The sequence below is a fragment of the Mustelus asterias genome, chromosome 20 (assembly GCF_964213995.1).
Source record: "Mustelus asterias chromosome 20, sMusAst1.hap1.1, whole genome shotgun sequence".
Taxonomy (NCBI): domain Eukaryota; kingdom Metazoa; phylum Chordata; class Chondrichthyes; order Carcharhiniformes; family Triakidae; genus Mustelus; species Mustelus asterias.
In genome coordinates this window covers 43627389-43640542 of record NC_135820.1, presented here as the reverse complement: position 1 = coordinate 43640542, position 13154 = coordinate 43627389, and the positions used below count along the sequence as shown (strand labels likewise).

Sequence of the window (13154 nt, the reverse complement as noted above, 5' to 3'; positions counted from 1 at the left end):
GTAACTTTAAGAACACGTAAAAAATAAAAACACTTCACGATCTCTCACCATCTAAAAAAAATCACCCATTGTTCTATTATAGATTTTCCTGTCAATTTCTGGTTTCATTTTACCCCAGCTGGATCACTTTTCATTACATTGAAATTAGTGCTCTTTCAATTTAGAAGTTTTATGTTGGTTTGCTCCTTGTTTTTCTCTATTACTAATCTAAACTTATGATAGGATGGTCACTCAAATGTTCCCCTAGAGAGTCTTGGTTCAGTTGGCCACCTCATATCCCAGAACCAGATGCTTCCTTTCTAGATGGGCTGAGAACATACTAATAAAGGAAATTCTCCTGAACATGTTTTAGAAACTTCCTCCCCCTCCTTACCCTTTACTTTGATATTTGGGTAATTAAAGTTCCCAAGACTTACCACTGTCTGAGACATCTCTCTGATTTCCCTGCAAATTTGTTCCTCTACCTTTCTCTCACTATTTAGAGATCTATAGGATAACACAATTAGTGCAATCATACCCTTCTTACCTTGAACCCAAATGGTTTCTCTCCATGCCCCTTCAAGGACAGCCCTGCTTTCCAACACTGAAATACCTTCTCTCTATCAGTACTTCCATCCTAGTTCCCACTATTCCTTCTCTATCTTTTAGGGCTGTGACTGATCAACCCATGGAATCATCAAGGAAGGCAAATACGTTCCCCTTGCTCTCCACTCAAATCACAAAGCTGGCAATTTGCACCATTATACTTCCAGGGGATTAGATGCTTCTGTTGGTGGACAGCTGTGTTCAGCCACTGATAGAAGTCACTTGCTCACAACAAGATGTACTCCAATTGACCCAATTTCAGAACATGATTCTGCTCTCACTCCAAGTTTCTGGACAGAACATAATTTTAACACCCTCAATAACAATTTGAGACCACACTAACATCTAACTAAATAGTAGATGAAGTTGTATGTGCTATTTAATATTGTTATGCTCACATCATACACTTGTGAACGTATGAACATAATGGACATTTTTATTTTACAAGGGAGCATAGGATATGCCCAATTTACCTTGACAAAATGGACACCAGCTTGGATGAAACCATTAAGAGTTCATTACCAGGGACTGCCAACATCCATTTCTCCCTCAGCAAAAAAAGAATTTTCAGGCCTGCTATGCTAAGTAATATTGACTTTAGGGACTTAAAGAAACACCTCTTTAGATCTTTAAAAATTATCTTTCATTTGTGTTTGCATGGTGTTTGTCTTGTGTGAATGAGTGGGTGTTTGTTATGAAAATATTTTTGGTACTGTGAAAATAAGCATTTATCCTTAAGTCTGGTTTCCGTCTCTTCTTTAAAGTCACAAGAGTTAAACACTTCTCTAAAATAAGTATTGTGGTCAGTCAAGAAGTGGAAAAAAGGGAGAAAATTATCCCACAATTCTCCCTTGTCGGTAACTATTTTACATTAAAAGGAGCATAAATTTAGTTTTACTGGATATTAAAAGATTCTCCACCTGTTTTTTCCATGAAAATATTAAAATACCAGCTTCAACTTACAGATCTGATAATTGTTGGAGAAACACTAGGACCATACCTTCAGGCTATCTCTCAAATGCAGAACCTGCTGCTCTAGATTCTGAAGTTCCTGATAGTTTTTTTGATCCGTCCTTAGAATAATCAATATTTCTTGCAGTACAGTTCCTATATTCACTGAAATAAAATCTGTCCTTGTATTCTTTCCAGAAGACACTGAAGCGCTATTTTTATGTGTATTGAATACTGTCATAGTTCTCTGTGGACCTAACGATTTGGTGAGATCTGCATTTCTAACGTGGCCTGTTGAGTTCCATTCAGCAAATTTCCTACTTGGCTGCTGAAGCTTCTGCTGTGGCTCGACATGCAAAGCAGATTTTGCCATCGCTGAACAACTTTGAAATTGTCTGGCTTGTGTCGAATCTCTTGGAAATTCTTTTTGATTTGGATAGCTTGCTTTTACATACGGTGATTGTGCGATCATTCCTGTAGGGGCAGCTCCTTGCAAGCAATGGGATAATTCCATAGGTGATTCTTGAACAGCTAATGTGTCATCAGTGAAGTGACTGTTTCCTTGCTTGTCTATATTTGCGTAATTGTAAAATTTCTCATTCTCCGGCACCGATGACAAATGTGTACTGTGGTATCCATTTCCTAAATGACTAAAGATAAAAGTTCCTTTTGTTTCATTGCATAATAGAGGTAGTGCATCCTCTTGTCCAATGTGCTGCTTGTAACAGAATAGAAAATAGAGGATTAATACACCCCTTCATAATGACAGTATTAAGATATAACTGAGTTAACTTATTGAGACATATAAAGTTACTAGATTTTTTTTCACAATTTGTGCTATTTTATACAAGGCATGTCAATACAAGATTATATCATACATCCTAAACATGAGTCAACACCTGGCAGTTATTTCCTGTTAAGATTAACTTTAATTTATTAACCTTGACTGTCAAAAGTTACAGAAAAGCATTGTTTATTGCAATATGACACATTCATTTTGAGATACTCACAGAGAAGTACTTGTCCCTGAAGCTGGGGGTGCTGGGAGGTGTCCAGTTATACACAGAACATTTCCTACTTGGTAAAGAGAATTTGGTGATAGATCCAGATGTTACTGAAACTTCATCATTATCAAATGGACTGTGACAAAGCAAAGGTAGGAGAGAAATTAAAAGCAGACACAAACATTAAAAACCTCAATTCAGGCTTCCGTATGATACTTCTGAAATAAAAATGTTTAATTTTGTCAGACAGGGCTGGATTTTTGCTCCGGAGGTAGATAACTTGAGTCAGGAGATTTTCCAGCTCATAAGACCAAAAGACATATAAGCAGAATTAGGCCACTCGACCCATCGAGTCTGCTCCACCATTCAATCATGGCTGATATTTTTCTCATCCCCATTCTCCTGCCTTTTCCCCATAACTCCTGATCCCATTATTAATCAAGAAGCTATCTATCTCTATCTTAAGCCTCCACAGCCTTCTGCAGCAAAGAGTTCCATAGATTCACCACTCTCTGGCTGAAGAAATTCCTCCTCATATCTGTTTTAAAGGATCATCCCTTTAGCCTGAGGTTGTGCCCTCTGGTTCTAGTTTTTCCTACTAGTGGAAATATCCTCTCCATGTCCACTCTATCCAGGCCTCGCAGTATCCTGCAAGTTTCAATAAGATCCCTCCTCATCCTTCTAAACTCCGAGTATAGATCCAGAGTCCTCAACTGTTCCTCATATGACAAGTTCTTCATTCCAGGAATCTTTCTTGTGAACTTCCTCTGGACCCTTTCCAAGGCCAGCACATCCTTCCTTAGATATGGGGCCCAAAACTACTCACAATAGTCCAAATGAGGTCTGAGCCTTATACAGCCTCAGAAGTACATCCCTGCTCTTGTATTCTAGCCCTCTTGACATGAGTGCTAACATTGCATTTGCCTTCCTAACTGCCGACTGAACCTGCACGTTAACCTTAAGAGAATCTTGAACAAGGACTCCCAAGTCCCTTTGTGTTTCTGATTTCCTAAGCATTTTCCCATTAAGAAAATAGTCTATGCCTCCATTCCTCCTTCCAAAGTGCATAACCTCACACTTCTACACATTGTATTCCATCTGCCACTTCTTTTCCCACTCTCCTAACCTGTCCAAGTCCTTCTGCAGCCTCCCTAATTCCTCAATATTACCTGTCCCTCTACATATCTTTGTATCATCTGCAAACTTAGCAACAGTGCCTTCAGTTCCTTCCTCCAAATAATTAATGTATATTGTGAAAAGTTGTGGTCCCAGCACTGACCCCTGAGGCACACCACTAGTCACGAGCTGCCATCCTGAAAAAGACCTCTTTATCCCCACTCTCTGCTTTCTGCCAGTCAACCAATCCTCTATCCATGCCATGATCTTACCCTTAACACCATAGGCACTTACTTATTTAACAGTCTCCTAAAAGGCACCTTGTCAAAGGCCTTTTGGAAATCTAAATAAATCACATCCACTGGTTCTCCTTTATCTAAGTTCCTTGTTACCTCCTCAAAGAACTCTAACAGATTTGTCAGACATGACCTCCCCTTGACAAAACCGTGCTGACTCAGTCCTACTTTACCATGCACTTCCAAGTACTCTGCAATCTCATCTTTAATAATGGACTCAGCTCAGCAGATCTGCCTTAGGAAAAACATGCCCTGAATGGCATGATTCTCACTGGAGCGGGGAAGGGCTTGTGGCTGAGGTGGTGGCAGTTGTAGGGTATAGTCAGGTCAGTCGTGGGAGTTGCTGGCTGCAAAGGTGGTTTATTTAAATATCAAGCCTCGGTTCACTGCAACTTTGTCCCAGTAGTTTCGTTAAACAATGGGCCCATTAATTCTTGCCCCCCACCCCACCTACTCCCTATGTGAATACATGCAAACTCACAAACACGCTCCCATTACCATGGCTCCTCAGAGCCTTTATGCCAACTTACTATTAACTCATGACAACCCATGCCTCCCACCGACCACTCTTTGCCCTTACACCGTCCATGCCAGCTCACTGAGCATCCATCATAGATGGACATCAAGAGCCATGCTGGGATGAAATAAAATTAAGTTCCAGAACTAGGTCTCATCCGTTATTTTCAAAGATCTTTGGAAAAATCTAATCTGTAGTATTTCTCTTGCACGTTAGCCCATTAATATAATCTGTAAAATGTGAAATGAGTCTCATGAAGGAATTTCAGTTTCCTAACCAAATGTTGAGTTTGCAAATATAAACTCCATGCTTTTTTTTTTAGGCAATTCTGCATTATAAACAATGAGATCTTAATTGTACTTCCAAACTTAAGCTTGTAAGAAAATAATATCAGAATGGATGGGAGCAGGAGGTGGCTATTTGCCCCACTGAGCCTGTTATGCCATTCAATAAAATCACGACTGATCTGATTAGATCATAGATCCCTACAGTGCAGAAGGAGGCTATTCAGCCCATCAAGTCTGCACTGACAGGTCCTATCCCCATAATCCCATTCATTTACCCTAGCTAGCCCCCTGACACTAAGGGGCAATTTTGCTTGGCCAATCCAGCTAACCTGAAAATCTCTGATCTGTGGGCGGAAACCGGAGCACCTGGAGGAAACCCACGCAGACACGGGGAGAACGTGCAAACTCCACACACAGTGACACAAGCCAGGAATCGAACCCGGGTCCCTGGTGCTGTGAGGCAGCAGTGCTAACCACTGTGTCACTGTGCCGCCCATTGATTGTGACCTCAATGCTACTTTCTTGCCATCCTCCATTATCCTTGTTTCCATGGTCAATCAAAAACATGTCTAATTCAGCCTTGAACATATTCAATAACTCTCCCTTCACTGTTATCTGTGGAAGAGAATTCCAAAGATTAATAACCATCTGAAAGAAGAAATTCCTCCTCATTTCATCTCAGATGGGAGCCCCTTATCTTTAAACTGTGCCCTCTAGTTCTAGATTCTCCCATAGGATAAAACACCCTCTCAGCATCTGTAATCTTAAACCCTCTCAGATTCTTATAAGATCACCTCTCATTCTTATAAACTCCAACGAGTAGAGGCCCAAATTGCTCAACATTTCCTCACAGGCCAATCGCTTCATGCCAGGAATTAGCCAAGTGAATATTCTGTGAATTGCTTCCAATGCAAGTATATCTTTCCTTAAATAAAGTGACCAAAACTGTAACATGATTCCAGGTGTGGTCTCACCAATGCCCTGTACATCCGTAGCAAGACTTACCTACTTTTATACTCCATCCCCCTTGCAATAAAGGGCAAGAGTCCATTTGTCTTCCTAATTACTTGCTGTACCTTGATACTAACATTTTATGAATCAAGTACAAGGACACCAAATCATTCTTTACTGCAACATTCTGCAATTCCTCTCCATTTAAATAATATTCTATTTTTCTATTCTTCCTGCCAAAGTGGACAACCTCTCACTTTCTCACATTATACTCAATGCTTGCCCATTCACCTAACCTATCTATACAGACTCTTTGTATCCTTCTTAAAACCCGCTTTCCTACCTATCTTCATATCATCTGCAAATTCGGCTATAATAGTTAGTCACTTCATCCAAGTCTTTACCATGAAAAATAAATAGTTGAACCCCCAGCACTGATCTCTGCAGCATGCCACTAGTTACAGTCTGTCAACTTGAAAATAATCTATTTATCCCAACTTTCTATTTCCTTTCATTTGCCAATCCTCTGTCCATGCTAAAATGTCACCCCCAACACCGTGAGCTCTTACTTTTATCTTTAATGTGGCGCCATATCAAATGTCTTTTGAAAATCCAAATACACTACATCTACTGGTTCCCCTTTGTACAACCTAATTATTACATCCTCAACGAATCTCTTATATAGATTTAAAGATAGCCTGACCAAAAAAAAAATAGAATGCGTCAGAACTCTGACTACATTTATGAGCAAACACCTCTATGGAATCCATGAAAGATTTATTTTTTTAATTTGCTGAATCCACCATTAATCAGATCCCCAGTTCAGTTAGTTCACATTGAATGGAAGAGGATGGAGAACCGAATAGGTTTAACAGGAATGGAAAAAAAACCAGGTCATATCTCCCATCTTCTCCCAATAGCGGGTTCTCCTGTGGTGGGATTGGCAAGTCATTGAAATCCCTGTTCACATCAACAGGACTGGAAAATTCCACCAACATGAAGGGCTAGAAAATTCTGGCCCTTAAGAGTGCAATTCAACTTATGTATCCCACAGTAAAGAAATAAAACAAAGAACAGCATTGGTAGAGGCCCAAGAGCAGGCTATGAGCCCAACGTAGCAAGGTGTTACCCTGCAAATTGACTTTGAAGGAATAACTGAAATAAGACATATTAATGTGTACTTCCTGCAAGTGTCATACTTAATTTCTGTAATATAATCCCATCACAATTTGTTGAAAACTGCCCATTACGATAATATGGGACAGACTCCGATTTGTAGGAACTGGAGAAGGCCAGTCAGCCCGTCAAGTCAGCTCTGCCATTCAATTAGATCATAGCTGGTTATCTACCTCAACATCACTTTTCCGTGCTATCTCCGTATCCCTTGATGCCACTTGTCTGCAGAAATCTATGAATTGCTGTCTTGAACATACTCAATGATTGAGCTTCCAGCCCTCTGGAGTAGAGAATTCAAAAAATTCACCACCCTCAGTGAAGAAATTCCTCCTCATCTCAGTCTTAAATGGCCTTACCCTAATTTTGAGACTATGTCCCCTGGTTCTGGATTCACCAGTCAAGGGAAACATTATATCTATATCCACCCTATTGTCAGAGTTCTCTTGGGTAACAGCAATCTAAAGGCACTCAGTCGACTCTTTACACAAACAGCGCTGGACACCATGCATCCAATGCAAGGCCTTTACTTATGCACAAGGAGAACTCCGGATAACTGGAGCAGTTCTGAGGTTACAGAGAAACAGCTCAGCAGTTATAGTCAATTACAGCAAATCAGGAACAAGAGATTTTTCACATCTTTCCTTGACATACATATTTGCCAATTAAATCCTGGCTTTTCGCCCTTTCTCAGTCGATGAAAAATTGACTTCTGCTAATCCTTCATTTGCATAGCATATTCTCATATCTTGCCTTTGGTATTTGTTATGGAAAAAATCTGATCTTGCTCACCCTCTGGTGAATGCTGAAAAAGGAAAATGTTATAGGACCTGTGAAAAAATAGCAGAGACTGACTCCTTTTGAAAGTCAGTAAGCTGATAAGCATTTTCCACTACTGTATAGAGAAAGCATAAACTTTTTAATTTGAACACTTTAACTTCTGCACAATTTAACTTCCAAACTATGAAACTTCAATCTGAACATTGTAACTTCCACACTTCCATGCCCTTATGAATTTTGTAGATCTTAATAAGATCACTGCTCATTCTTCAAATCTCTGGAGAATATAGGACAAGTTTCTTCAATCTTTCCTCATAAGATAATCCTACCATCCCGGGGACTGGTCTGGTGAACCTCAATTGCACTCCCTCTATGGCAAATATATGCTTCCTTAGATAAGGAGACAAAAATGGCACACAAAGTGTTGTCTCACTAAGGTTCTATAAAATTGCAGCAAGACCTCTTCACTCAAGTCTCCTTGCGATGATGGTCAACATATCATTTGCCTTCCTTATCGCTTGCTGCACGCACCTGCATGTTAATGACTCATGAACAAGGACACCCAGGTCCCTTTGAGTACGACCATTTAAGTAATATTTTGTATTTCTGTTTCTTCTACCAAAGTGGATAGCTTCACATTTATTCACATTATATTCCATCTGCCATGTTCTTGCCCATTCATTTAGCCTGTCCAAGTCTATTTGCATCCTCGTCATAACTTATATTATCACCTAATTTTGTGCTATCAAATTCACCATAAGGAATGCCACAGGAGATGCATTCCCATAAATATTAAGTAGTTTTATGCTAATTAGAATCATACTTCAAAATGTCAAACCTTGAAACAGTTGCAAAGTAATCTTAAAAATGAAAGATAATTGGTCATTGTCATGGACCCTAAGGTGTATCAGCTATTGTAATTTCTATTTCAATTACCTCAGCTATTTATTACCACCTCCAGTTATGTTGATTTGCCTATACAGTACAGTGGCTTTAAAGGGACATGCCACGTTAGTAGCTAACTATCATTGAGAGCACTTTGCCATGGTTAGCACTGCTGCCTCACAGTGCCAGGGACCCGGGTTCAGTTCCAGCTTTGAGTGACTCTCTGTGTGGAGTTTGCAAATTCTCCCTGTGTGGGTTAATTCCAGGTGCTCTGGCTTCCTCCTACAGTAAGAAGTTTAACAACACCAGGTTAAAGTCCAACAGGTTTATTTGGTAGCAAAAGCCACACAAGCTTTCGGAGCTGCAAGCCCCTTCTTCAGGTGAGTGGGAATTCGAATTCCCACTCACCTGAAGAAGGGGCTTGCAGCTCCGAAAGCTTGTGTGGCTTTTGCTACCAAATAAACCTGTTGGACTTTAACCTGGTGTTGTTAAACTTCTTACTGTGTTTACCCCAGTCCAACGCCGGCATCTCCACATCATTCCTCCTACAGTCCACAGATGTGCAGGTTAGATGGATTGGCCATGTTAAATTGACCCTTAGTGTCAGCGGGATTAGCAGGGTAAATATGTGGGGTTATGGGGATAGGGCCTGGGGTTGTTGTCAGTGCAGGCTCGATGGGCTGAATGGCCTCCTTCTGCACCGTAGGGATTCTATGAAAAGTCTAATGGTGACCGTAAATTAATTTAAATTGTTGTCAAAATCCATCTGGTTCACTAATATGCTTCAGGGAAGGAAATCTGCCATCCTTACCTGATGATGTGACTCCAGACCCACAGCAATGTAGAAGAATAGAATGTTGTTGTTGACTCTTAAAAATGCCTTCTGAAATGGCCTAGCAAACCACTCAGTTCAAGGGCAATTAGAGATGGACAATAAATGCTGGCCCAACTAGTGACGCTCACATCCCATGAGCGAATGAAAAAAGAAGCAATGAGGTCAATAGAGAGAGGCAAATCCTGTCAATTGAAGTACCTATACATATCTGCTGATTCCTAACTAATTCCCTACCCATGACAATAACTTATCTCTCGGGTAGAACTTACAATCAGGAACTTGCAGACTGTTCTATGAATAGCCAGTCTTTTGTCAATCATAAACTATACATGTTACTTTAATGACACATTCCAAATTTCTAATTGGATGTGCAGAAAATTATCATTCTACAACTAATCTCAGAGTGGAATTCAGAACAACAGGGGAAAAGATCTTCACAGCGCATCACATCCCCACATTATTAATTCATAACCAGCACAGTGACGATTCCACTTAAAAGACAATCAGTGCAATCTCAGCACAAGAAAACACGAAAGAGTAGCACGTGCGAGTAATTTTTTTGCAACATTGTTTTCTATATATACAGAAATGACAGTATTGCATACCAGATGATGCTATTGCTTAAACTAAAACTGTGATTTGTACAGGAAATGCTGTCATAACAGAATGCTACCTTAAGGTGGCAATATTGATCTGGAACTCAGTCTGCGAATCATAGAATCCCTAAATTGCAGAAAGTGGCCATTTGGCCCATCGAGCCTGCACGGACTCTCTAACAGAGCATCCCACCCAGGCCCTATCCCTGTAGCCCCACATATTTACCCCGCTAATCCCCCTACCCACACATCATGGGACACTAAAGGGTAATTTAGCATGGCCAATTCACCTAACCTGCACATATTTTCATGAGAAGCTATATCAAATAATAGAAAAAGGGGCACTTTTACATTACACAGAAAAAGATTTGATGATAAAGGCTACTGCTAGTTACAGTGTTGTTTGTACTCACAGGACTGAATATAATGTTGTAAAGCATAAATTAAAATTTATGGGTTAGGTTGTACTGTTGCACTGTACGGGTTAGATTGATTGGCCAGGTTAAAAATTGCCCCTTAGAGTCCTGGGATGCATAGGTTAGAGGGATTAGCAGGTAAATATGTGGGGGTAGGGTCTGGGTGGGATTGTGGTCGGTGCAGACTCGATGGGCCGAATGGCTTCCTTCTGCACTGTAGGGTTTCTATGTTTCTATGTAAAAGCAATATCAATTCAGTCGGACTTCTAATGGATTTTAGGTGCTACTTGGATAAACCATAGGAAAATATTTTAGACATATTTCATAGTTATAAAGTATTGTTACAGTTCTCATTGAAGGAATCCTGGTTGGAGTCATACCCCAGCACAAGAGAAAATGTTTGTGGCTGTTCAAGGTCAACCATCTCAGCCCCAGGATATCACTGCAGGAGTTCCTCAGGGTAGTGTCCTTGGCCCAACAATCATCAGTTGCTTCATCAATGAAGATTCCATGATAAGGTCAGAAGTGGGGATGTTTGCTGATGATTACAGCACCATTCACAACTCTTCAGATATTGAAGCAGTTCCAAATGCAGAAAGATCTGGACAATATTCAGGCTTGTGTTGACATGTGGCAAGTAATATTCATGTCATACAAGTACCAAGCAATGACCATCACCAACAAGAGAGACTCTAACTATGAGCACTTGACATTCAATGACATTACCATCGCAGAATGCCCCACTATCAACAATCCAGAAACTGAATTGACCAGAAACTGAATTGCACCAGCCATTGAAATACTGGGGCTTACAAAAACAGGTCAGAGGCTGGGAATTCTGAAGAGAGTAACTCGCCTCCTGACTCCTCAAAGTCTGTCCACAATCTATAAGGCACAAGTCAAGAGTATGGTGGAATACTCTCCACTTACCTAGTTGAGTGCAGCTCCATCAACATTCAAGAAATTTGACACTATCCAGGACAAAACAGCCCACTTGATTGCCTTGCTATCTATCACCTCCAACATCTTTTCGCTCCACCACCAAAACACAGTGGCAGCAGCGTGTACCATCTACAAGAACTCACCAAGGCTCCTTCAACAGCAACTTTTAAACCTATGACCTTCAACACCTCGAATGACAAGGACAGCAGATAGATGGGAACACCACCACCTGCAAGTTCCCGTCCAAGTTCACACACCATCCTGACTTAGAACAAATCTCTGTTCCCTCACTGTCACTGGCTCAAAATCCTGCAACTCCCTCCGAAGCAGCACTGAGAGTGTACCAACACAACAAGAGGGTATAGGTTTAAGGTGAGAGGGGAGAGATACAAAAGTGTCCAGAGGGGCAATTTTTTCATACAGAGGGTGGTGAGTGTCTGGAACAAGCTGCCAGAGGTAGTGGCAGAGGCGGATACAATTTTGTCTTTTAAAAAGCATTTAGATAGTTACATGGGTAAGATGGGTATAGAGGGATATGGGCCAAATGCAAGCAATTGGGATTAGTTTAAGGGTTTAAAAAAAAGGGTGGCATGGCCAAGTTGGGCCGAAGGGCCTGTTTCCATGCTGTAAACCTCTATGACTCTATAACACCACATGAACTGCAGTAGTTCAAGAAACTGGCTTACGAGCACCTTTCTGGCACAGTGGCAGTACCGCCTTACAATGCCAGGGACCGAGTACGATTCCAGTCTTGGGTGAATATGTGTGCAGTTTGCACGTTCTCCCCATGTCAATGTGGGTTTCCTCTGGGTGCTCCAGTTTCCACCCACAGTCCAAAGATGTGTAGGTTAGATAGATTAGCCAATGGAATTGCGGATGGTTACAGAGATAGGGCAGGGGATGGGCCTGGGTAAGATGTCTTTCAGAGAGTTGGTGCAGGCTTGATGGGCTGAATAGCCTCTTTCTGCACTGCAGGAATTCGATGGTTCTATAGTTTCCAAGGTGCAATTAGAGATGGGCAATAAAATTGCTGGCCTAGCTAGCAATGCCCATGTCCTGTGAAAGAATAAAAAGTAAATAAACATGTTAATGGGACTGTGTGCCTCAGTTTCTGCAACATTTTAGATTTCACATTTTGAGACTTCTCAGGGTTGGGGAACCCAACATCTGTAGGAGAATAAGGGCCAAATCTAGCAGATAAGTTGCAGATCAATCATGATTTTGTTGATCACACTCGAGGGGTTAAATGGCCTGTTCCTGTTCTTATATCTCTATTGTAAATGCCTTTCCAGCACCTTCTCCAGCTCCTCCGAGCTAACCTGCTTCCATTGGTCTCCCTGTCTGTGATTTGTTGAACGCCCCACTCTTCCCCAAATGCCTCAATCTCCGGGCTGACCCCCACCACCACTAAAATTGCTCCAAACCTCCACCCCGATCCAGTCCCAGACTACAGCCTTCTAACTTAGGTTTTCTCATCCCACAACCAGTCAGCCTCTCAATCTAGCTAGTTGCCAGCTGGGAAGCATGGGAAACTTCCTGCATTTCTGGACTTCTCATCACGCCTCCCTGCTCCCTGCCCACCTCACCGTCAATTTTGAGGCCATTATTTCTCTCAACAATATGCTTATGGCCTGCTGTAAAAGTTTTGCTTAGGTAAAAACATATACTGCACATGATTAAAAACGTGGTCAGCTAGTAGAGGTTTTTAAAAAATGTGTTGAATACTTAACAACAATTTGCTTTTATTTAACACACTAATATAATTAATAACCTAAGGTGAGAAAAGGCAAGGCCTAACATCAGGCATTAGAGAAATATGA

The 13154-nt window shown here is 41.0% G+C and overlaps 1 protein-coding gene across 3 annotated transcripts in view; it reads right to left on the bottom strand.

The window, feature by feature from the left end:
* LOC144508496 (rho family-interacting cell polarization regulator 2-like) overlaps positions 1–13154 on the bottom strand; it is a 246089-nt gene that overhangs the window by 67277 nt on the left and 165658 nt on the right. The window contains exons 12-13 of one of the 3 annotated variants that reach the window (XM_078236465.1): positions 2547–2676; positions 1586–2254 (exon numbers count right to left, since the gene is read on the bottom strand). In XM_078236465.1, the coding sequence (XP_078092591.1) occupies positions 1586–2254; positions 2547–2676 (799 nt within the window). The remainder of the gene's footprint in view (positions 1–1585; positions 2255–2546; positions 2677–13154) is intronic. The other 2 variants (XM_078236466.1, XM_078236467.1) reach the window with 2 other exon arrangements.